The following is a 25,823-nucleotide window of genomic DNA, read 5'->3' as shown; positions in this document are numbered from 1 at the left end:
TACTTATTGAACACTAATATAAGCAAGTATTTGAAATACTGAAGTCACTAGGATACTGAATACAGTGTTCATTGTGGGGCTGTGGATTTTGCAGGTTCCTTTCTAGCCTTAGTTTTCCAATGTGCTTTTGTTCTTTTTCTCCTGTAAATGAAAGGAACCTTCTCTTCATGAGGTTTGAATTTCTTTCGTTAAAACTGCTGCTGACCTTCTTGGCTATGATTTTATAGTGATTAGGTATAGTTTCTCTGCTTGGAGTTTAATTGGTACTGTTCAGCTCTGTACATGGGTAATAAATCCAGGTAAAATTGCAATTCTTCTTTACCTTGGCTACTTCAGCAAAAGAAGAACTAATGCAAGTTGTTCTGCAGCACTGGTTCTAGTATCCCACTGCATTTTGTTTTAGTGTCTGATTTCCTTCACTCATATCTCTGGTATTGTTGCTGTGGTTTTATAGAGAAGTGTGTTATGGTCACTATAATAGTCCTTGAACTTGGAAATATTTCTGGTGTCAAAGATAACTTTTTTGAAAAGTTGTCTGTATTTGAAATAATTTTCAGAGTACTTAAGATACAAGATTAGCGGTAGTGGGGAGCAGGGCACTCACATGAAGTAGTTATTAATGCTTCTTGCACACACAGTCATCAGTAATTCACTGTTCCCTCTTTATGCCATACTTTGTTCATTATAGTCTTTTTCTTTTAGAGAAACTTATGTATGAAGAATTTTGTAGGGGAAAAAAATTACCCTAAGGGAAGATATTTACAAAGTATCATAGACATCAACAAACTGAATAGTTGTTAGTGGTACTGTAGACTTTTAATCCCTTAGGATCAGATTATTAGGGTGTAGCCTGCAGAAACTCAGTTTGCATCAAATTTCTTTGCTGTTTATATGGCTGTACTGCTGGCAGTTCCTAGCTGTGGATTAGGAAATCCACTTCTGAGATTTTCCTCTGAAAGAACAATTAAGAAGTTACAAAAAGAGCTGCTTTGATTATAAGTGGACAGTGATGCTGATCATAAAAGCTGAATCTTCTAGCAAAGCAGCACTCAAAATTGGGAAGGGTTTCTACTGTTTCTTCTTGTAAAGGTTGTACCAGATACTTCAGTTTCTGGTGCATTTAGGAATCCAACAGAGTGGGCAAGTTTGAGAAGATTTGTGTGTAGGTTACCTGGAAAATTTAATTCTGATTTGGAGCAGAGGACTAACTTGTGATTTGGAAGGCTGAGTGCTCTCCCAGTGTTTCTTCACTTAGCACAAAAGAATTGGTTTCAGATCTTCTTATCATCCTAGTGATGATAGTGACTTCATTCTTTGAAAAGATCTGAGGGAGGTATGGCAGGTTTACTGAGACCTTTTTATTGAGATACTAACTGTAAAATTAGAGCAAGACTGACTGTTGTAGAATTCTTATCTTTTGATGTTTTGTCTTTGTAGCAGTTTGATGTTCTTGACTAGAAACCTGTAATTTGTTTAACTGTTAGCATATCCTGAGATTCTGCTGCAACACAGTGACATTGAGAAACTTAGTGTGCAGGAAGTATGGGACTGCTGTCCTCTCTCAAGTTCAGATCATGAATGATGCTTTGAAGCAAGGAACTTCAACTAGATTGAAAACAAATGTGTGAGGGTATAGGGTGGCCTCAACCAAAGTACAGTGGATTAAACATTTGACTAAAGAAGGCCAATAACATATGCTATATTTCGGGAATTCCAGAAGGTCTGGAATAAATGAGATGGAGAAGACGGCACTGTCAAAAAGCTGCACATAACTGCTTGGTTTGAGGAAGACTTAAAGATGATGATAGGAACTGAAATTACTATGTATATAACTCAGTTAAGTGCACTATAAGCTGTTAAATATACCATTAGACACCAAATTCACTGTAGCTACCCAGAACAGGTACTTGGGAATAACTTTGAAATCCCGAATGGCCATCATGAAATCTGTGTTCTCTATCATGGTACTTTTGCATCATCCAGACCCCAAGGGATCTTTTCTGGCTATGATCTTTGCTTCTGATCCAGTATTTATTTCAGATATCTGTCTTTAATCTGAATAAGGGAAAGGCAGTCTGAGGGAGTGAAAAACTAAGTTGGACAGATCTTGATTTCTGCAGTCTTGTCTAAGATGTCCCTCCCTGGTCCTGCCATTTGTTCCTGCTGATGTAACTGGACTAGGCCAGGAAATTGTTCCAATCTAGAAGAAAGGCAAGCAAAAAATGTTATTTTTAAAAATTTTCTGTATGTTCTTATGTAGTAATTTATATTGCCAGTCAAAAGTGTGATTAGAAATGCTGATGGTTAAGCAGTCTGAGTTCAGCTTACAGAACTGGTGATGTGTGTCTGAGGCTAAAGGGTTAGTAAGACTCCAAGAGTTGCGACATGAAATGATGGTAGACATTATGTGACATCAGATGTGAGATTTATCAGTCACTTGCTCTTTGGGAAAATTTCACTGAACCCCAAAGGTCAGGCTTTTTTACAGCTATTTATTGTGGGTTTCTGGCATCTGAGTGTAGTTATTTTTTTTACGAAAAGTTTACTGGTCCTCATCTACACTGAGTAATGTTCCATCACATCTGGCAATTTCAGTTCCTGCAGGTAATTTCAGCACCAAATTGTTTTTCTGCTGTAATATTTTGTTACAAAGTTGTCAGCAGCTGTGCTGATGCTTTTCTGTTTCCAGAGGAATATCAGGGCTTGCAGCTTCTTTAGTGCATATGCATAACCCGAGGTGTGACTGAAGGATAGCTTAAGAATATTTCTGTTAGTATTTGGTTGTTGACACAAGAATAACAACAGTAATACAGCTGTATCTTCCTTGCTGTATGCAAGAGTAGTCATGTGCTTACTTTGTACCTTTGTGTTCTTAATACTACTGCTGTGCAAACAACCATAAAGCTGGAGAGGATTGTTAGGCTTAGTTTTGCTTCCTTGGGGTTTGCACGTTGTGTTGTAGATTCATGGAATAATGCCTCGCTTGATGTATACTTGCAAGAGTGACTTCAGTGATAACAATTAGTCACTATAACCTGCCCTTTAGCTGGTATGAATTCTTTGTCTTTCAGTGTTAAGGTACTCCTCTGTGTGTGTTGATTTGTTTTGAGGGTTTTTGTTTAAGGTATATAACTTGTGACTCCACGTCCTGCTTTCATTTACTCTTTCATTTATATGTAGTTGCCGGTATCACCTTCTCATTTCACCTAGATCATCCTTCCTATTGAGACAGAACTGAGCTGTCCATCTGAAAAGGCTAAGGATGCTTTTCTAGCCTTCCTGGAAAGGCTTCTCAAAACATCACATATGCTTCATATTCACTGTAGTCATGATTCAGCTTTCTTTCCATGATCTAGGGCTCTTCTTTGCTTTTGTTAGCTTCTTAATCAGAATTTAGATATACTCACTGGTGTGGTGAAATAATCACTTGACTTAATAGTGTTATATCATTGCATACCACAAGATTTTTCAGGATGCTCTGAGCTAGCTGGAGTCAAGGTGTACTGTTCATTGAGGCAATTATGTAATGGCTTATTGTGGAGGTTTATTTTAAACCAGACAGACTTACAATCACAAAAAACAGAGTAAAAATACTCTTGGTGATTTTTACGTTACAGGTAAACTCAGTATATTCATCTCTCAACTCAGAAATGTTCAATTGTTTTTGTGGGTCTGTTCATTGAAGGTCATCAGATTTTCAATGATTGGTGATAGAATTATGTTTAGTTTCCTAAAGAGAATAATGTTTTCATTCCCATTTGCTGGTTACTTGAATAAATCTGAAAAATCTCTATAGAGATGGTGAAAGGGATATCTACAACTTGAGCTGAAAGGAAAGAATAGTGTATTGAGTTAATTCAATAATGAATCATGGTATAAATGACCTCTTGTGGTTAAGAAGTTGAAACTGAGTCACACTGCAGGAGTTTTCTAGATCACAGCTGTGGTTTGGTACACGCTTTTTCTGCTGGCAGTCCTTGTTTAAGTGGATCGTACCTACCATTTCTGGGCTGATTTTTAGCTTTGAATTATTTCAATGAATGTGGTTTCAGTAGGTGACTGTGTTGCAGACAGGGAACAATGTCAGGCAAGACTGAATTGCTGAGGGAAGGCAACCGTCTTCCAACAGGATAGTTGTGGAGTATGAAATATAGCTCACATCTCAGCCAGTTCATTCATCCTCTATTGCTAGAGGATGCATTAATGCTTCTGCACTATGCCAATATCTCTTGAGGTTAGGGTGAAAGCCTCTGGTGTCCTGTGCTTCCACACAGACAGCTTCTGTGGGAGAGGGAGGGTTCTTCTGTGCTTTAGACTGACTTGGACCTCTGCTGTACCTGTTTGTGGCAAGTTGTTCCTGATAGCGCACCTGGCCTGATCTGTGACACGAGCATTACTGTGGCCATAAAATAAAGTGGAGCAGGGAATTGATGCTGCTGGAAATCCTATCTTTTCTGTGGGAGGCATTTTCCAGGCAGATCAATTTCATCTACTGTAAGGCTGTTCTTAAGTTTGTGCTTCAGGAGCATAGCATATGGGGATAAATAGTGGTAGTTAATGAATGCCACCTTACCTTTACTTGGGAGTGAAGGATTAACAGATTGTCTCCAATGGGAAAAGAGTTTCAAGGTTTTTATTTTGCTGCAATAAGTAATGCAATACGGTTAAAAATAAAAAAAATTAGCCTCAAGTTTGAGAAATGTTTGGGTCTCTGTATTTTGGTCCATGCTGATTTGTGCTAGTGCGCATTCTCATTCTTGAGCTATTTGACTTTTCTAATCTGTAAACTTCCTAGCTAGTTCTTGAAGTTTCTTATCAGTGAAAGCTGTACCTGATTGCCTGCTGGAACTCCATATCTGGAGGTTGAACAAATAAGAGTACTGTCTTTGAACTGAGATACTGAAAAGCAAATCCCACTTCAGTTTTTTAAAATTCGTATGTTTGGATTTTACTTTAGTTATTATTTAAAAAAAAATTAGATCCTCTTCTACCATTAAGAAAAACCTATATTTTTTTAAGGATGCATAGAAAGTTGATAGTTACTGAAACTGCTCTGTTGTAATTCTTTGTCATTTTGTGCTGTCTGTATTTTCTGGTTCATTTTCTAAGGTAATAAAATGCAAGTATTTACATGAGAAGATTCCAGTTAGGTCCTGCATTAGTGGTGACCGGCTGTGATGGAAACCAGATGGTCATACAATACATCTCCTGATTTTGAGTTAAATGTAAACCAGAAACCCACAACCCCTGACTTGAACAACTAGGTAGATTAGCGGTGCAGTATCTATAAATTGGAGGATCCTTTCACCTCTGCAAATCCATATGAAGATTTCAACTCAGCCTGCCAGAACAATTGATGTATCTTGAGGGGATCTTGAGACAGCCATTGCAATATCCTTAGCTTTTCTTGAATTCTTCTTCTGAGACTTTTGATTGGAAATAAGAAGTTTGCATGCCTTTGTGTAATTCTCTTCTTGATATCAGATCACTCACACAAAAATACTCCTCGTGGGAGGGAAGCAGGAGATGATCCATATTTTGCTGTACTCTGCACTCAGGCAACAAGCTTTATAACTTGTCACTTCTGGTTTTTTGAGGTTGAATTTTCAGTTGTAATCAGTGAGATAACCTGCCAGTTAGAGTGCTGACGTTGGATGGAGAGTCTCCTCTTTCCATTTCTTGTACTGCGACACAAGCTGGTAACTTGCTTTGCTTCTCTGCTCTTCCTTGTCGAGCAGAGAGATCTCCCCTGTTCTAGGGTGTTTGGCAAGGCACTTTTCTGCTGTGAAGGCAAGTGCATTGCAGCTCTGTAGATCTGATATGTAGCTGTTATGCTGTCATATTTAGCTCATTAAATTTTAAATGCCTTGCTGTGTGTTTGGGATTGCATCAGAGAAAATGTTGTTAGACTTGGTTCTCAGAGGAAAAGGAATAGCTTGGTTGAGAGGGATGTTTGGAGAGCAGAGTGAGGATGGTCTGCTTGCAGCTTTTTTATAAAAATTACAAACTAGTAGTGGAATTTTAATTAAGTCCTGCAGGATTGATGGTCAGTCAAAAGCACTTCTATCAACAGTTCTTGTAGTTTTTTGCTGCTGCTTTGATTTCTCAGCTTACTGCAGCAGTAAGTCACTATAACAGTGACATAGTGGCTGTTTGGCAGAACATGCACCTTGTTTGCTTCTTGATTGTTTCAGATGAAGCTTCTCTATTGGAGATACTCTTCTACCGTGAATAAAGCATTACTCTAAGGCCAAAATTCTTTTTCTCTTGAGCTCCAAGGTCTTGTTTAGGGACCTCAGCACATGATATTCTGTATTCTGTCTTGAGAATGGAAGGGGCTTTGGTGCAAAAAGCTACAGAAGAGCTGTGTGTTGCTATACAGAACTTGGATATATGTTCTTTTAAACAGTACCTGTCTTACCATTCTTAGTTCTTTTCTTTTGTATGCATGTGTCTATATTGCTCTTAAAGAACCAGGTTGATATTTAAGGTCCTCATAATCCTCTGGGGCAGGAATGTCTGCAGTAAGTCCCTGGACAGTGCAGTTTCATTAACAGGAATGGGGAAGCATGAAATTTGAAAAATTGGTTGAGTTGCACAGCTTTTACTTTGTTCCCCAAGAAGCTAAAGCAAAGTTGATTTAACCTGTAGTTGGAGTCCTTAATTGGTCTCCACGCAGATAACGAGATCTCTCATCATAGGTAGATGGGAGTTTCTTTTATTTTGTTGCATGAATAAAAGAATATTCACAACTTATAATTATATGCATGTCATGAGACTTAGTGTATATTAATAACTGTCCTGTGACTTTTTTCCACCTCCCTTGTTGCTTGGTCTTGCTTTTCTATTAAGATGCCTGTGACTGAAACATTCAAGTTTAATAGATTTTTGTCCTGAAAGAGACAGAATTCCCGTGTCACACATAGAGTGTAGGATTTTTTCTGAATTAATTCCTGCTTCAAATCCCATAGCTGTGGATAAATATAACCAATCTTGACCAGAAAATGTAGGCATGAGAAATCCAGTAAAAACCTGATGTGATGGTGGTGGCTCTTGCTTCAAACTAGTTAATGAGACTCCTAACATGATGAATCCAATTGCTGGGAGGGAATGAAAAGGAAATAGATCTCAGCAACCAGCCTATGCTTCCTAAATAACACCTTCAGAGTCCTAGAGTAGGGAAAACAATGATCCAGTCTTAGGGTGCATGTCTTGTGTCTTCAGTTGGACCTTTGTAAAATTAAAGAGTGTCTTATGTCTGTCTGAGTTCGATCAGCTTCCAGTTTCAGCTGCTGGACCTGGGTATGTCTTTGAGAAGCTGTTTTTCCTGTTCCTAGATGTGTGATTTGTGGCTTTCTCCGTTCCCCCTACCCCCCTTTCCAAGTTGTGTTTAATTGCATTTGCTTTCGTAAGCAGCCTCTGTGACCTGGGCCTTTTGTTAATTGCTGCTCTTCCTGTCTTTGTAGCTCCAGCAAATTTAGTGACTGCTTTCTTCCAAGTCACTGACTAGGACTGAAATGGCAAATGGCACAGGGCCAAGAACCAGTACCTGATGGTCCTCACTGCCAGTAGTTTCTCACTGCCACCAATATTTTAAGAGCTGTCACAGAATTGATTTTTAATGTTTTGTATTTATTTGACTGATTTTTTTTTCTTTGGTTTGGCTTAGAGTTGGGGTTTTTTCCCCCAAATTTTGGGGTTTTTAAAAAATATGTGGTTTTAGTCAAGATGTGTCATGCCAGCCCAAAAGTCTAAAGATATTATATCAAACCTGTTGTTAATTAAAATTTTTGTTTTGTTAAGATTCTAATAAGAATTTCTGTAAGCCCATGTTGATTGACACCATTTTTGCTATCAATTCCTGGGAAGTATTCATTGGTTTTGAAAATCTTTACCAGTTTGAGACCCTGGTACTAACTTGTTTAATGTTGTGGCATTTCAAAGTGGTTTTTTTTTCTTTTTTTTGGGCCCATTGGGCTTCCACAATATTTCAGGATTTTCTGGAATTCAGCATTGCTGCAAATACTCTGAATTAACTCACTGAAAAAAACCCAGCACACGTCCATTGAATATTAAAACAATTAACTTACAAATGTTAGTAACACCACCTTGATAGATTTTGTTGAATGATTATATGCCCTTCTATTGAATGTGTTGTAATATACTACCATACTCCTATATATTTTATCTAAAAATTCCAATCTGTATGTGCCTTGATTTTGATTTTATCTTTGCTTACTTTAAAAATGTTTGCATCTCCTCTCTGGCTTTTGCAACATTTCTGAGTTTTGATTTAACTTCTGTGCTCTGAATCTCCCTGTCCATCATCCAACTGCTTGTCTCCTCTTTGTGCATTTACTCCTAGTCACTTGGGTTTGGGTTTTGTTGTTTCTTTGATTTTTTTTCCCCCATTTAGCAGGTCAGGTTTTCTCCCCCATGGGTTTGATGGTTCTTCTTAGATGGTTAAGAAATTTAAACAAAATATATAGCCAACTAATGTCTTAAGTGACCTGACTAACTTTCCAGCTTTTTGAAGTTGTTCTTTTAATGTGTAAATTGCTATATATTTGGCTGTTTATTATAAATAAATGCTGACGAATCACTTGTCTTAATTTCTGTTGCAACTGATCCATTGCAGATGGATTTGATCCTTGTGGATCACTTCCAACTCTGGATATTCTGATTCTCTGGTTCTGTGACCTACTGTACTTAACTGCTGGCCTGGGTAGTACTCATTAAGTCCATTGAGGTTTAGTTTATAAATTAATATTCACCGATTAAATTGATATGCACAGATAAGGGCTGCGGAGTTGACAACTATGTACGTTAGTTTTAATTTTCTGCCCTTGCTATGTTGATTTATTTTTGAGTTATTAACAATTTATGTCATAATCCATTCAGAGCAATTTTTTTACTTCCCCCAAAATGATTTGTACTTGTAAGTTAAAGTCAAGCTTTACTGCTTTGACTAGATACATACCTAGGGCTGAATTATGTAGTGACTATTGAAAGGTATATTTGAGCTGTGCTGCCTTGAGGGGGGGAAAGCATTGTTTGACATGCTAGGCTCTGTGTCAGTGGCACTCCAGAAGCTCATCCCTATCTTTTTCTGAAGATCTTGCATTCCTGTTTTTGTAGCAGATAATGTGTCTCTGGCTAATCTGCATTACTAGGTACTGTTATCCCAAGGAGCCTGGTAGCTCCTTAATGACCACAATGGCTCTTAGTTTTAAGGGAGAAGATGACATGAGGGCTTAACTGTTTTTGTTTTTTTTCCTTTGCAAAGCTTAAATTAAACTATTGTGTTAAATTGTTGTCTTACACCATTAGCCATCAAACTACAATTACAGTTTGAATTTATGACAAAATACTTGCTTACAGATGGGTAAAAATGCCAAGAAAAGATGAAAATAGAACTGTTTAGGTGCAGAGACAAAACTAGTGAAGACTGATCATGCTGAAGACTGCATAGTCAACCTTCCTTCCCCCCCCCCCCCCCCACCTTCTCTTTAGTTTTAATTTCTTTCCTTGCTACCCTTTGCAGAAAAAATGGCACATCTATATTCCGATTTTTACCAGAGGATGTCTTAGGGGAAGCTTTACTTATTTACAGTTTAACTGTTGTGAAATAGGAATGTGTAACAACCTCTGCATTTAAAAAGTTATTCCACCCTGGCTTCAGTACTAAGGGTTTTCTTTCTTTGTTCTGGGATTTATTTTTTCTAATTCTTCACTTCCTAGAGAGCCTTCTGGAAAAGAAAGATGTTTTAAAGTTTATACATTCAGGTGTTTTTTTTTTTTTTAAATTTTAATTAAAATATTTTTTTCTAAATTCTTATACTAACATCCAGAAAGTGTTTTTCATTGGAAAGGTCACCAATAACATTTGTGAGAATTAAACATGTGGCTGCTTTGATTGTGAAGAGCATATCAGAGATCTAAATACAACTGATATTGTAAATCTAATACTGATTTCTAAAATACTGGAATTTTCTTTTTCTTTCTTCTAATTCTGTTATTCCTGCAACTTTTCCACTGACTCTGCTCTTCAGCTGCTATGAGCTATCAGACACTGAAATACAGATTATGAAAATATAGAAACTGGAATTTAGCAGAGAGAGCCACGTTAATTTCTGTTCCATTTGAAATGCAGGAAAATATCATCTGCCAAATGGAAAAGGACAATCGGTGGGAAAAGAAATGTTCTTTTCAAGCTTCTAAGAGCAGTGACAATGGAGAGAAAAAATACTATAAAAAGTAGGCAGCTCCTTTTTCAAGATTTTGTTTTCAATGTATTCTGCATGATTAACTGTACACAGTTGCTCTTTTGGAGCCCTGAATGACTGAACACAACATCACAGGGTTTAAACTGCCTTTGCTGCATTGCACTTTGCATCTGGGGGGAATAGGGCTCAGCTTTATGGCAGTTTTACCAGTCTCTAGTATAATTTTTGAATGCATTCATACTTCCCTTATTTGCCTTTTTTAATGTCAAACATTGCACATAAGATGTTCTGCTGTTGCTATGCAACTGCTAAATCCAATATTTAATATTAATAAAACCCGAGTGGCATTAGCATCACTCAGAACAGTGGGCTAGCAAACTACGATCATACAATATCCAAGCTGTAAAACTTGGCAGGGACTTCAGTGTGCAATTGCATGCATGGCAAACTGTGGGGCATGAGTCACTGGCAGTTACTATTAAAAGATTGATGAGTTTGAGTAAAATTTCTAAAGTCTTTTGATTTTTATACATATATATATATATATATATATATATAAAATAAAGGTTCTAAACAAAAAGGTCAAGGACAAGGTTGGTTAGCTAGGTTGGTTAGCTATTTTCCTTAAGGTTTCATTTCAGAGTCAAATTCTGAGGGTCTCTACCCATATGTTAAAAACGTTATAAACTATTCAACGTTATAAACCTATGGGTCAATACCCTGATTTTCCTATTTTTCTTCTAGGTCAGGTTGGTCGGCCCTTTCCCACTGTTCCTGCCACTTCCTGAAGCCTGAATTGGCTTTTTTTGGAGGCAGTGCTACTTCTCTGCCTGACAAGGTGCTGTTCAATGGGATGTGTTTCCAGTTTCTCCTCTTCCACCTTGTTTTCTGATTTCTCCCTACTTCTCTTCACTCTTGACTGTTATTTCACTTTTTTTTTATTTTTTTGATTCTTGGTTCTGAGATTATATTTTTAGTATAACTCAGCAATGCTTTTGCCATCTAAGTCATGTTGCACCCTGCAAATTCTGTAGCATCCTGCATCAGATTTCTGAAGTTGTTGGTGCACTGACACTCTTGCTGACACCCAGAGACATGAAACACTGTCATTTCCTTTTGAAGACCACTCTCCAAAACATAACTTAGATATTAGATCTGGATGAAGTCAGAATTATTTTAGAATTACTGCTCTTTTGAAGTGAAAATAAACTATTTCCTTCATAGTACAGGATCATTTGGATTTTGACTGATATCTTAAACATTGCTATTTTGGGTAGTTTATCTGTCCCTGATTCACCCATGCAAGTTTCTCTAAATTTAAGACCACACTTTTGTTTCTTAATTTGTTTTTTATTTCTTCTTCTGCCACTCAAAGACTCAAAGAAATAGGAGAAGCTAGAAGTCCCTAGCTACTTGCAAACCATTCTTAAAGCTACAAAGCGAAAAGCATTGGAGGAGGGAGGGAAGGGCAGGCAATAGTAAAGTTATAGTCTTGAATTTTTCTGGTCATTCCATTTTTATACATTTTTATAAGGTGGAATTTGTCTATCACCCTAAAGTAATCTTTGTACTTTTCATACTCACTCTGCTAACCCATCTTGTCATGGTACTGGGTAGCTAATAGCTCTGTAGATTTTTTACCACCAGCAGGGGTTTAGTGTAATATTGATTTAACTTTTCCAAATAATGGCAGTAATTTTGGTGCACGTTTTCCCTCTTCTGGAATAAACTCAAATTGATTAGGTTTATCTAATGTGAGGTATAAATCGTGGCATTGAAGTAGATCGGACTGTGTGTGTCTTGGATGCAGATCTGTGATTGAAATTTCATTCCTTACCGATATGGCAGCACTGAATCCTTCTCCTTTTAATTTTCTCTCCTCAAAACTGCAGTTCTTGAGGAAACACTGATTCTAATGTGTACTGAAACTTAGAAAAGTAACTGAATGCCACTGAGATGAAAGAATGTATTTTTGAAATTGGGAAAATATACCTTTTTTCAGTTTGGAGGCTTAAATGAGAGTATTTTTATTTGTGTAGAAATTACTCGGTTGTGTTGTAGAACCTGCAGCTTCCTATGTTCTTTTGAAAATGGTTTATTTCAATGTTATAATATTCTTTGTTTTTAACCTAGCTACTTAGAAAACTGCAGGAGTCAGTGGACTCTAGGTTGTGCTATGATTTATCAGTAGTTCAGTCATCACAATTGACCCGTGTATCTTGTAATACTTGGAGAAAACGTGTTGAGCTCTGTTCTTGGAACAGATAAATATAGAACTGCTATTGTGAATATTGTAGTGACGTACTAATCTAGAAAGCTAACAATTCTTTTATTTGCTTTTAGGGTTTGAAAGTATTCTAGAAGGCCTGTTTGGACCTGGATTATTAAAAGATCTCAGTTTGTTTAAAGGTATTCAATCTCTATGTTTGTATCTTGTTCTGCATTTCTAATGACAGAAGCAGCCTCAGCTCTGCCTCTAGAAAATGTGTGTTACCGTGGTGATTTGTGCTTTTTTTTCCCCCTCCCCCAGGCAGTGCTCACAGTTAGTTTCATATTGGCTAAAATTACTAATGAGTGTGCGTTCATCTTTATGTAGCTGGGAGTGTATTTTGCAGTGCTCAGAAAAACAGATTTGTTGTGCATAGATAAAATGTATATAGTTTGGTAATCTGGGGATTTAGAAAAATGGCCGAAATGAAGCCTGAATCCTCAGAAAGCAGGCAAGAATGTTGTGAAACAGGTATTTAATTCAGCATTTCTCTTTTGGCTCCAGTTTTGTCGTGGTTTATGAATATGAAGTAATTTGCTATTCTTCTGATTTACAGACTGTGAGCCTGAAGGTGTTTCTGATTGGTCTTTTGATGAAAATTGTCTTTTCTGCTGCCTCAGAAGAGAAAAAGTGAAGGTAACAATGCAGATGTGTGAAGCTAGTAGTTGTAGGGGAGGGACAAAGGGAGGGAGTTTGCTGCTCCTAGTTAACTGAATATGGAAAATCTGCAACCTCCTACCCCTTTCTCCTTTGGAAAAAGGTTTTCTGTATTAAAATATGCAGGTTAATGAACAGACTTGCCTCTTTCTCTGCAACTTTTTCTTTGTAATATGTAATGCACTTTTTCTTCCCTGTGCATTAGCTCTTTCTGTTTGGTGTTTTTTATTTGTTTTGGGTTTTCCTGAGTTCTTTGTAAGGGATCTTGTTGGGAATCATGAAACCTTCCCCAGGGGAGCCAGACTGTGGCTTGTGCATGTTTACTACAGTCAGATGATGGGCTTATCTTCAGTATAAAAAAAGTGGTCCATTTTAACAGTCTAGAATCTCATTCTGTATCTTGAAATCTTCTTCCCTGTGGGCCATATCCCTTTATTAAAGTGCTCTTGTGCATGGTAGATTTTGTACTGTGCTTGTTCATAATGAAGTCAGAACCTAAACATGGACGAGTCAGGTTTGCCAACACAATAAACTTGCAGTTTATTTTCTTAAGAAGATCATAGTTGTATATAAAACAAAAGCTATGGTGCTATACTGATTGTAGTTCAGCCCACATATTGAAATTGTGATTGTTCTATAACATAGGAAGGAAGGATCATCTGTCTTGGCAAAACTTCATTTACTGGAATTTGTAACTACTGCTTCTTCCTGCACAGTGTAAAACAACACCAGAATGGATCTCTAGCAACTTAGGAATTCAACAAAAGCACTCTTTCCTCTGCAGCAGCTAACATGTAGCTACATGGCTTGTCCATAAAGGAAGTACCTTGTTGACGCTGATATTTGCTATGCTGCCAGTTCATGCGTGTTTCTGTATTACAGGTTTTATTAAGGCAAAAGAGGAGGTTTAGGAATGCTTGCATTTAGAACAGATGTAAGTCTGTTGTAACAGATATAAGTTACTTTATTGATACTGACAGCAGGTAACATGTATGTATACTTGTTGTGAAAGGAGCTCTGCCTATTTTCTTACCTCATCTCATAAAAGGACAAAATCCAGTGTAAAGCAAAGCCATTGGATTGATTCAGAAATTAATTTTGTGCTGGGTGAGAGACTGGTCATAGTGTGGGCCAATTGGATAGTGTATGGGTAGGTGTTCAGAAAGGCAGTTTTACTGCCCTCCAGCCTCTCTGTCAATTCTGTTGGATTTGGCTATTTTGGCTTTTTGGCTTGTCTTTGTTTGTTTTGTTTTTGAAGGAATAATATGTGTCCTTTTAGGTCTAGAGTTTTTGTGTGTCATCTGAGAGCTGGTAGGATGGGAGTGCTTCCTTTCCCCTGTGGGTGCAGCAGATTGCTGCCCTGCTGGCACTGATGTCATTAGCTTCCAATACAGAGTTAAATATGATTCTTTCACAAGATTCTTCAAATAGTGTGAATTTGACAACATTAATTGGAATTCTAATATGTGAGACCGAATTGTTGGAAAAAAGGTTGTAACTTAATTTGGTATTTAGCTAAATAGTGGATAGTCTTCAGCTAATTCAGTTCAACTAAATTTGGAATGGTACTAGTTTATTTGACATCTCTTCCATTGAACATCTGGACTGATCTTTAATTCTTAAGGGAGTTGCAGGCTGTTCATGAGCATCCTCTCTCACCTTGTTTGGAAAAGAACTGGGTAGGGTGGCATGGTTTGGGTTGGTGCTTGCATGAGTGCTGAGTTACAGAATAAAAAGGTGTGTAATGGACTATGTAGCTGGGAACTGGATAGCCACAAGCTGTTTATTGTTATAGTGTGTGGCTGTGGCTGACCGGTTTTTTTGGGTACATCATTACCAGCACTTCCTTTTGGATTAGTTGAATAATCAATCAATGTACTTGATTTTCACCTGTAAGTGACATGTAGATGCCTAGTGTAGCAAGTTCAAAACCCATATGTATCTTCAAGGTTTTTTTCTGGATTTCATTTGCCCATAAGAATTACCTGTAACTTAGGAGACCAGTAGTTGTGCATAAGTAAAAATGGAGTTCTGGACTTGTAGGATGAGAATTGGAGGCCAGTTTTAGTTTATTGGCAGAGCTGCTTACAGGGTAAGAATCTACATTAGCTTTCTGACTCTTTCAGTGGTAGTTGTTACTGCCTTTGCAGGCAGTCAGGTTCAATTACATGGCTTCTTCAAAGGATGGAAAACCATCTACTGAAGTATTCTGAAAAGATTACTTATTTTTAACAACAGTTCTAATTGCAAATACTGAGCAAATGCCTGCATTTTTGGCAGTCAAAATACAAGACAAGTTTCGATTGAGAAATGGACTTAAGTGTTTTCATTTGAAAGAGATACCAAAATACAAAGTAGGGAGCCAGCATCTTCTCAGACATATTTTTTCCCAACTCCAAAGGGTTATGTGCAGTAATGTAGAACTTTTAGAAACTGGATTTCTTTTTTTTCATCATAGAATGCAGAGTACACATTTTTTTCTGTATGGTGTGATAAGAGAATAACTGGTCACCTAAGGTGCTGCTACCAGGTTATTAACGTGGGTGCCTGTGTGCAGAAATGGACAGGTATCTTGAAAGACAAAAAAAACCCTTTAGCAGCTCTGGCTGCCTCCGTGAGGTGAGGGAAAGATTGGGTTTTCTGGGACCAAATCTGACAAATTCACATTTGGATATTATGCAGTTGTGGTAATTCTCTATTGCCTGTGGTCTTTATCACTTTTCCTTCTAAAAGGTTGTGGTACAGCAAAGACCCATCAGTTGAGATGGATTGAAGTGTACTAGCCTTATCTCTTTTTAATTATGATTCTTAATTTTTCTGTGTGGTTTGTTAAATAATCTGAATGAGCTATCTTTACCAAAGAGATCTTTGGCTCCATGTAGAATGTTTGTATCAAATTAGGTGGTCTCTAGTGTCATTTGCTCATAGTTGAAGCTCAAGCCTAGTGTAAGAAAGGCCAGAAGAAAAGGAGAAACTGGAAAATGAATTCTTTAAGCGTATTCCGTTGAGTATATTCATGTGGAAAAGAAAACACTATTGTCTACAATGACATAAAGCAATTCATATGTGTTAAGAGAAAAAAGGAACACGCATACATGGACACACAACTAATCTCATTAGTTGGTGAGAGCAGAACAAGAAGGATAATACTCCTAAGCACATTAACTATTTTATAGATATATTTAAGCTACAAAAATAGCAAGAGAGAAGATCACTTCTAGGAGCCTATTCTGGATTCATAGGCTGTTTGATGCCAGAAGATTGATTCTGGTCTGCAAAGTTCTGTAAAATACCTGGGCTTCAGTGAAAGGATCTCTCACAATTCTTTCATTTGTGACGAAGTGTGTTAAGGTACAGCATTTGAAGAAGTTATTTTAAAATTCAAAATTACTCTGTTATGATTTGGGTATTTTTAAAAGCTTGTAATTATTTTATACAAATCTGTTGACCTTTGACTATGGAGGAACATAACCAGTAAGATCTGAACTGTGGTAAATGTCTGAATAATTCTGAAGAGAAGTTATTGCTCATCTAAAGCATTAACTTGTAGAAGAATTGAAGATGGCAAAGGAAATATCTGAAAATTAGTTGAAGTTGCAGAATTCTTAAAATTTTTGGTTGCTTTAGAATGTGTTTAAGCTGTGTACAGAGTTCCCTAAGTGTGCTGGAACGTGCTCTAAAACATTTTAAATGGATTTCATCACTTAAACTCAAGTGTTTAGACTGTCACTTTTGTATTGTGTCATTTTAAAATAATTTGATATGGAGGCTAAAACTTGAAAAAATTGTTTGTGATAATCTCCGGATGTGTTTAGTAGTAGTGCAGGTTTGCAGCTTTTCTTGTGCATCAGTGTTAATGTGAGCATGTTGTGGTTCCACACCACAATATGCTTACATTTATATTCCACTGATACATTTCTTTTCCCCCTACTATAGATAATAAATGATAATCAATAGCTATGGATCAGTCAAGTTGTATGTTTTGAATTTGATAAATATGATGTCAGTCATCTTACTATAAAAATATATATATATAGTAAGTGAGTGAGGTCTTAAAACTGATTAAACCATCTGAATATTTATTAATACTAAGCTGGGAGCAGTCATAGGACATGCTCAGGATTGAAAATAATCTTGATAATTTTGAAAAACAGGACAAGACAGACCTATTTTGTCAAGTCACAAGTTACAGATGTCTTAAAAGTGTTAGGAATGTAAAAGTAGTAAATGACCTTATGGACTGTTTCCAGAGAAGAATTTGTGTTAATACCTGGAGAGGAAAACCTGAATGCTGGTGTAGCCTCAAATGACTGTAGCATTTTGAGAGATGTAAACAAACTGAGTAGCATTGAAATGAAAGCAACAAGAATGACACTCTCTTGCAGGTAGAAGGAAAGAAGAGTGTCTGGTACCCTTAAAGCTTGTCTACAGAAAATTGTTCTCCTTTGTGTTGCCTATGAATTAAAAAGTCTGTTCGGTCTTAAGGAAAAAAACGCATTGGAGAAGACAACCTAGGGGGGTTTTAACCATTCTTTCTTACTCAGTGTTCCTGATTTGGCTTTGAGGTAGGGTGAGAGGCTGGATTTTATCCCTGGGGTCCATGGGTTGACCAGTCAGCCATGGGTGGTCTCTGGGCAGCCTCCCTCCTTCTTCTCCCTGAAGATGGATAGGAGTTATCTCGTTGTGTTCTAGCTTGTGGGCTCTTCCCATTCCATCTGTGTGTGTGCTGTGGCTTAAACATGAAATTCCTGCTTGCACATCTACACAACAACAGCCTGCATCATACAGTTCTCTTCATGTCAGCAGTTTAGCATTTGGAATTGCTGTATCAACATTTCCTACAAGGAGGCTCTCAGTGAGCATCCAGCAGTAGTGCTGACGAGGCCGGGCTGCCCAGGATTAGGTGGTCTCCCAAGGTCAGGCATTGACCTTGCCTTTTAAAAACCCAAGCTCTGTATTTCTATGGCTCTTTGACTTAATTACATAGTTATGCTATTTATCTTAATGCACAAGAAGAGCTTTAGCCCACAAAGAGCATGTGCAAACCACTACAGGTATCTTACCCTGAAGGTTTATTGTTCAATAGTGATGCTGCATGTTCACTGGTGGATTCCAGGAATGCTCTGGTGCATTCTCTTCCCACCTGAAGAGAAGCACAAAGAGAATAGAAAGAATCCTGTGTTATAAATAATACCTAAAAGTAACTGCATGGCTATAAATACCCTGAAAAAATGCCCAATGAAAATGCTATCTAGATATTATTGGGTTTTTCTTCTTCCTACTACCTGCATCTTGCTACTGAAAACTTTGATGTGATTTAGGACTGTAGAGTGAGTGGGTAAACCTGAAATTAGTGGTTCTAAATAATGGTTATTGGGAAGAAATACTAGAAAATGTGAAAAAACGACACCTAAAAAATCAACAAACCCCCCCACCCTAACAAAAAAAACCAAAAAAACACCCAACAGAAATCAACCAACCAGACACTCCCAAGCCAAACAAAAACACCTCACTTTTGGAAGTAGAATAGTAATCACAATCAAATACTTAGTGTGAAAGCTTGAATTTTCCTTCTGGGATGAAGAAACCTGCAGATTCCTAGAATAATTATGGTACAGTGGATAAGAAAACAATTAAAAAGTTCAATAAGCAGAACTATTTCCAGTATATTTTCTTTCATGTAGTCAGTGCTGTACTGAACATGCCCGATGACTTTTATTTATTCAAAGTGTGAGGTTAAATCTGACTCTTTTACATAACTGTATTTCTTTGTTTTGATGTCTTAGCATGGACACTGACAAAAACCATGCATGTAAGGAGATGCTCCTTAATTTGGGGCGTAAAAACTAAGCACTGCCATTTTCTTCCTATTATTCCTCTTCTCTCCTAAATGCAGATCAAGAGATCTTTTACTGAGCTGTTCACCAGCATAAGCCACTTAATATTTTTTTTTCTTCTGGCTGATCCCTTTTTCTTTATTCCTTCTCTATGTAGCAAGTGTACAGCTTTATTAGTTTCTGAAGATTAAATGGTACTCTTCTTATGTTGTCTTTGTATGAGTAATATAAAATATATTTGTTTATGGTGAGGCAGGGTGCTACTGGACTATTTTTCCACTGAGTTGCCAGGCTAGTATTTACAATGTCTTGTTATAGATGTGAAAAGTGCTAGGAAGATTTGAAATGTATTGTGTTGGCCAAGGGTTATTTTTATTTTAGGCTTTGTGCAGAGCTATTGTCTGTTAAAGAAGGAGCTTCTCCTGTGGGAGCAATCAGGTTTGAATCTCTGGTATGGAAGAAAGCATCAGTCATTTTGTGAAGCCTTCACTTCTGCAGGCGCTTACCTTCACAGAATCAAAGATGTTTTTACTCACCTGTTACCTCTGTCATTGCTTATTCCCTATATTTTTGTTTGTCATAAAGTACTGCTTTGTCTCTCTACCCTGAGATAGTATCTCCCTTTGGTTTTGGTAGAGAGCTTTTGGAAGCTATTGAATCACAAATGTGAAAGCCTGTCCATGTGGTTCAGGCCAGAGTCCACAGCATCTAGTATTATTACCATTAGCACACAGTTCATGTGACTGCTGCATTCGTTAAATCACTGTGGGCTTGTCATATAATCTTGCTGCTTAAACCTTTTGAAGATGAGACAACACAAACTTAAGAATTGCTTATTTTTCATTTATTGTGATTTATAAATGAATTTCCAGTTCTTCTCTTCTAGTTCCATGTGGATATGAGTCTGAAATCAACTTATACAGTAGAGGCCAAAAAAACAGATGCAGTCTAAATATTATGGTAACTGATACTTTATAAAGGTTAACAAAACAAAACACTCCCTGAAGCCAAAGAGTAGCTCTGTATACATTCCTGCAGTAGGTAAATACAGGTATATTGAATATAAAATGAAAGTGGAAGGAGAGGGCCAGTAAAGAGATTTTTCTCCTGAGCAGGAGGAAGGCATTAGACTGATAGAAATGAGTAAAGGTGTGTGCATCTGGGGGTGGAACCTAAGCAGTTACATTTTGTATTTTTGTAACCTTGTCTTTTAGTTTCTTGACTGTATTTAAAATGAATGATGTATCCTGGCATCTCACGTTCTTAATTATCCTTGTTTGAATTTATTCTTGAGATTACTCAGCTGCTTCCAATTGTGAGAATGGATTTTATTTCATTGTAGGTGTTGTAACAGCTAACTTAAATTTATTTCACTTAAAAGTAGCTACTATTGAGCTTCTTCACAAAAGGGCCTGTTTGTTGATAATGCTTGGTCATTTTTTGCTTAGTTTGCGTGAAGGATATATGGAGTAAGGAGAACTGTGGGTGTTTTGCCTTCAACAGTTATTTCTGGGATCTAAAAGTAATAGCCAAAGAACAAGTGCTAGATATGAGATTTGCAGCCAAATGGTTTTCTTCTTAATAATGGACTCTTATTTTCTGTATTGTTATCAAATCTTACAGGGTTCTGTTGCATTTATGTCTTGGGTTATAGTGTAAGGTGTGACCACAGTATGTATTCTACCAACCCCATCCATCACTTTCTGATGAACTGTTAGTGATGGGTCCTTTGTAGCAGCTGCATAGCCCACCTATGAGTTGACTGTAGTGTTCTCTTTGTTACACCCAGCCTAAGGGTGGTCATTTCTGTTAGTGCTGTCAAGGACTCCCCAAAATATCCTATGCCTGATAGGTTTACATCATTCCGTTGTAAAATTCTTTGCCCTGGGGGAGGTACTGAACATTCCTGCCTGGATTTGAGGGTGGTGTATGATCCCAAGGTCTGGGGACTTGGGGGAGCGACCACTGGGCCCCCAGGGAAGGAGCAGACCTTTCCACAGGACCGCTGCTTTGGCAAGTCCACATCCATCATTTAAAGGGACTGCAGCCACCACTTAATCAGACTGCCGCCACCACCCTGACCAAGAGCATGCCAAAACCCTTTGTCAGTTTAAGCCCGTGTTTCTGTACTATTGCCTTTATTGTGACTTTCCTATTAAATTGTAGCTCCGTGTGGAAATCACTTGCAAGTTATTTATGTGGGGTTAATTCCTCCCTCTGGTTGACCTTCAAACCTGCACATATTTTGGCAACTACATGTGGCATCCTGAGAGATGTCAGCATTGCAGTTTTGCATTGTATCACAGAAACTGCCTATTCACCATGATGCTTGACATGTTTGTATGGATGTTGTACCTTGCTTTCCATATTTTTCTGCACATGGGGAAGTATTTGCCAGTTGTGATACTCCTTTTGAGACCAGGGAATGCTAGGAAAATTGCTTTGTTAGTTCTTTATGTCTACTGTATGATAATATCAGAGGCAGTGGACCTCATTCAGATTATATATTTAGTTTTGTTCACTGTCCTGGTCTGGGCTGCTGATTACAGAACCTTGTTAATAATCGCACCCAGCCAATGGCGGGAAGAGTAGAGAATGATTTCTTCCAGCCTTTCAGGCCCAACACAGCAGTTTTTGAAAATACTGAATTCTGTCTGGATGTCAAGGATGGCATAATCTTGTTAGTTTTGCTCTGTCTTCTCTGTATGCCCTGCGCTGTGTACACCATGCTTGGAGTCAGGACCAAGCTTGGTGAGGTCCAGCATATTCAGGAGGAGGAAGAAAAAAGAAGCCAATCAGCAGGCACTGTGTCCATACAAACTGTCACTGAGCCAGGACAGCCTAAGTCAGTAACAGTTTCCCATCTTCAGAAAAGGAAATTGAAGAGCAAATTGGTCAGCATCGGGACTGATGAGGAGGTAGCAGGACCTTCATACGCAAGTAGAAGAGACGCAGCTGGAAATCATCAGTGGGTCTCTGTCCCTGGGTGAGTTGTGTGAGCTGCGGAGCGAGTTCACCTGCCAGCTAAACAAGTCCATTCTGAGCTGGCTGCTCCACATCAGGGACGCTGCAGCTAATGACACCATTCTGAAAGGATGTGAGGCTGGGCAGCTGGGATCACTGTCCCAGGATGTGGTCATTGACCAGGGGATCAGGGAAACCCAGGAAACTCTCAGCCTCTGGCAGTGGCTACTAGCAAGTAAAAGGGCTAGATACCTTTGTAAAGGGGACATCCATGTGCAAGAAAGAATATGGAGCACAATGGAACAAGGTATCAAATGCCTAAGGGAATTAGCTGTGCTGGAGATCAATTTTCTGGAAGATGAGAGATTCCCTAAGAGCCCAGACGGTGTCCAGTGCACATCACAAATGTGGTTGAAAGTCGCATGGCTCAGACCAGAAATATATTCCCACTACGTAGCGACCCTGCAATGGAAGGAAGGAGAGGACAAGGTGGATGCATTGGTCAACAAACTAAGACTTCACAAGGATGCTGTCACTGCCCTATTATGCACCCACTTTTCATCTGTGGAAACAAAGCTGGCTGGGCACATCTGGAGTTTGGAAGACAAAATTGAAGAGGGCCACCAGAAACTGAGGAAGGAGCTTAAGGAAGGAATTTACCACATCTTGCCAGAACCAAGAAGAGTCTCTGCCATTTGGACCAGATGTCCCCCAGCCAAGGAGAGAGGATACACTCCATGAGGTAATCTCTAGTTTTTCCTTCAGGAGTCTGGAGAAGACATGAAGAAGTGGGGTGGAAAACCCACCTCTTCCTTAGCCACCCAGGTACATGAACTGAAAAGAGAAACAACAACTGCAAGAGGCTCATCTAGGGTCAGTGCTGCATTGGTCTCTCTCAGACAAGACTCCAGGTGGTAAAAGAATGATGATATTACCGACCCTCTTGAGGGGACCTGAAGGTTATATTTACAGGAGGAGAGCAGTGTGTACAATGACCAGGATTTAGAGGGGCCCTTCCTTTAGCCAGGTAGGGCTTGGCATGTCTGACCCACAAAGGTTTATGGCTTTGGTTGACACCAGTGCTCAATGTACCCTGATGTCATCAAAGTATGTGGGAGTGGAATCTATTTCTATTTTTGAGGTGACAGGGGGATCCCAGCAGCTGACTGTATTGGATGCTGAAGTGAGCTTGACTGGGAAGGAGTGGCAGAAACACCCCATTGTGACTGGTTCAGAGGCCCCATGCATCCTCGGCATAGACTATCTCAAGACTCAAGATGACATTGCTGGGCTTTTAGGATAGCTGCTCTAGAGACAGAGCAAATCAGACTACTGAATACCTTTCCTGTTCTCTCAGACAACCTCTCTGCTGTAACAACAGGTACCAATTGCCACAGCAACAGTGCACCATTGGCAATATCGCCGCGACTGAGGCTCTCCCATCCATAAGATGATTCGTGAACTGGAGAGCCAAGGGGTGATCAGCAAGACTCATTCACCCTTTAACAGCCCTCTATGGCTTGTGCATAAGTCCAGTAGAGAATAAAGCCTGACAGTGGATTACCTTGACCTTATCATGCCACCACTGAGTGCTGCTGTGCCAGCCATGCTGTAGCTTCTGTACGAGCTGGAGTCCAAGGCAGTAAAGTGGCGTGCGACCAGTGACATTGTCAATGATTTTTCTCTGTTTCTTTGGCAGCAGAGTGCAAGCCCCAGTTTGCTTTCATGTGTAGGGGTATGCAGTGTACTTGGAATTGACTGCCGCAGGGGTGGAAGCAGAGTTCCACCGTCTGCCATGGACTGATCCACACTGCACTGGAAAAGGGTAAGGATCCACAACATCTGCAGTACATCAATGACACCATGGTAGGGGGGAACACAGCCGGGAAAGTCTTTGAGAAAGGAGAGAAGATTATCTAGATTGTCCTGAAAGCTTGCTACTAAACGAAGTAAGGTAAAGGGACCTGCTCAAGAAATTCAGTTTCCAGGAGTAAAGTGGCAAGATGGACATTGCCAGATTTCAACGGAAGTGATTTACAAAATAACATCTATGTCTCCACCCACCAACAAGAAGGAAACGTAGGCCTTCCTAAATGCTGTGGGCTTTTGGAGGTTGCGTATCCCAGAGTACAGTACAACTGTAAGCCCCCTCAATCTCATGATACAAAAGAAAAATTATTTCCAGTGGGGCCCTGCACAAGCTTTTGAATTAAACAGGAGATACCCATGCAGTAGCCCTTTGGCCAGTCAGGACAGGGCAGGATGTAAAAAATATGCTCTACACTGTGGCTGGGGAAAATGATCCTTCCTGGAGCCTCTGGCAGAGACCTGAGGAGACCCAAGGATGGCTGTTGGGATTCTGGAGGCAGGGATACAAAGGGTCTGAGGCCAGCTGTACCCCAGCTGAGGAAGAGATTCTTGCAGCCTACAAAGGGGTTCAAGCCACCTCAGAAGTGATTAGCACCGAAGCGCAGCTGCTTCTGTTAATCCCACTAGCAGTGCTGGGCTGGGTGTTCAAAGAGAAGGTTCTACACATCACACCACTGATGCCATGTGGAGCAACTGGATCGCACTGATCACACAGGGAACCTAGATGGGAAATCCGAGTCTCACTGAGATTCTGAAAATCATAACAAGATGGCCTGAGGGTGAGGGTTTTGGACTATCTTCTGAAGAAGACCAGGAGCAGGTGACATGTGCTGAGGGGGCCCTATCAAATAACCAACTACCAGAGAATGAAAAGCGATAACACCCTCTTCACCAATGGTTCCTGCCCAATTGTAGAAACAAACCAGAAATGGAAAGCTGCTCTAAGGACCCCCACACAGCAAGCTGCAGAAGCTACCATGGGACAAGGCAGATCAAGTCAACTTGCAAAGGTTAAAGCCGTCCAGCTGGTTTTGAATATTGCTGAATGAGAGAAGTGGCTGAGACTAGACTGACTTGTGGATGGTAGCTAATGCTCTGTGGGGATGGCTGGATCGGTGGAAAAAGGCCTAATGACAGCTCAGAGGGATACCCATCTGGGCGGCTGAGATCTGGCAAGACATTGCTACCTGGGTAGAGAAGCTGACTGTGAAGGTCTGTCACATTGATGTATGTGTACCCAAAAGTCAGGCTAATGAAGTAACAACATGCAGGTGAATTTTGCTGCCAAGATTAAAGTATCTCAGGTAGATCTGAACTGGTAGCCCAAAGGAGAACTGCTTTTAGCTTGTTAGGCCCTTGATGCCTCCAGTCATCAGGGAAGAGATGGGGCATACTGATGATCCTGTGACCAGGGGGTGGACTTAAACATGGACAGTATCTCTCATGGATGACTGTGAGAGGTGTGCTACAATCAAGCAAGCCAAGTGGATGAAGCCTCTTATGGTATGGTGGACAGTAGTTGAAATATAGGTACGGGGAAGCATGGCAAATGGACTACATCACCCTTTCCCAAACCTGCCAAGGCAAGTGCTATGTGATGACCATGGTGGGAGCAACCACTGGATGGCTGGAGACCTACCCCTGTGCTTACACTGCTGCCTGGAACACCATCTTGGGCCTTGAAAAGCAAGTCCTGTGGAGACATGGCACCCTGAAAGAATTGAGTCTGACAGTGGGACTTGTTTCAAGAATAAACTCATAAAACCCTGGGCTAGGGAACATGGTATTGAGTGGGTGTACCATGTTCCTTATAATAAACCAGCTGCTGGGAAAGTTGAATGGTGCAATGGACTGTTAAAAACCACCCTGAAGGCATTGGATGGGGGTCCTTCAAAAACTGGGAGCTGCATTTAGCAAAGGCCACCTGGTTGGTCAACAGCTGAAGCACCATCAATCAAGCTGGTCCTGCCCAGTCAGAGCCCTTGCACATAAGGTCCCTGT

General features: G+C 39.4%; 1 protein-coding gene across 1 annotated transcript in view; it reads left to right on the top strand.

The window, feature by feature from the left end:
- LOC311156673 (ligand-dependent corepressor) overlaps positions 1-25,823 on the top strand; it is a gene marked incomplete at its 5' end in the record, with an annotated part of 56,555 nt that overhangs the window by 17,675 nt on the left and 13,057 nt on the right. The window contains 2 exons of the mRNA XM_084210839.1: positions 12,570-12,635; positions 13,052-13,131. Of these exons, the coding sequence (XP_084066965.1) occupies positions 12,570-12,635; positions 13,052-13,131 (146 nt within the window). The remainder of the gene's footprint in view (positions 1-12,569; positions 12,636-13,051; positions 13,132-25,823) is intronic.

This window comes from Fringilla coelebs, assembly GCF_963513975.1.
Source record: "Fringilla coelebs genome assembly, chromosome: 8".
NCBI classification, from domain to species: Eukaryota; Metazoa; Chordata; class Aves; order Passeriformes; family Fringillidae; genus Fringilla; species Fringilla coelebs.
Note: the sequence above shows the minus strand (reverse complement) of the source record. Positions and strands in the feature narration are given on the sequence as shown.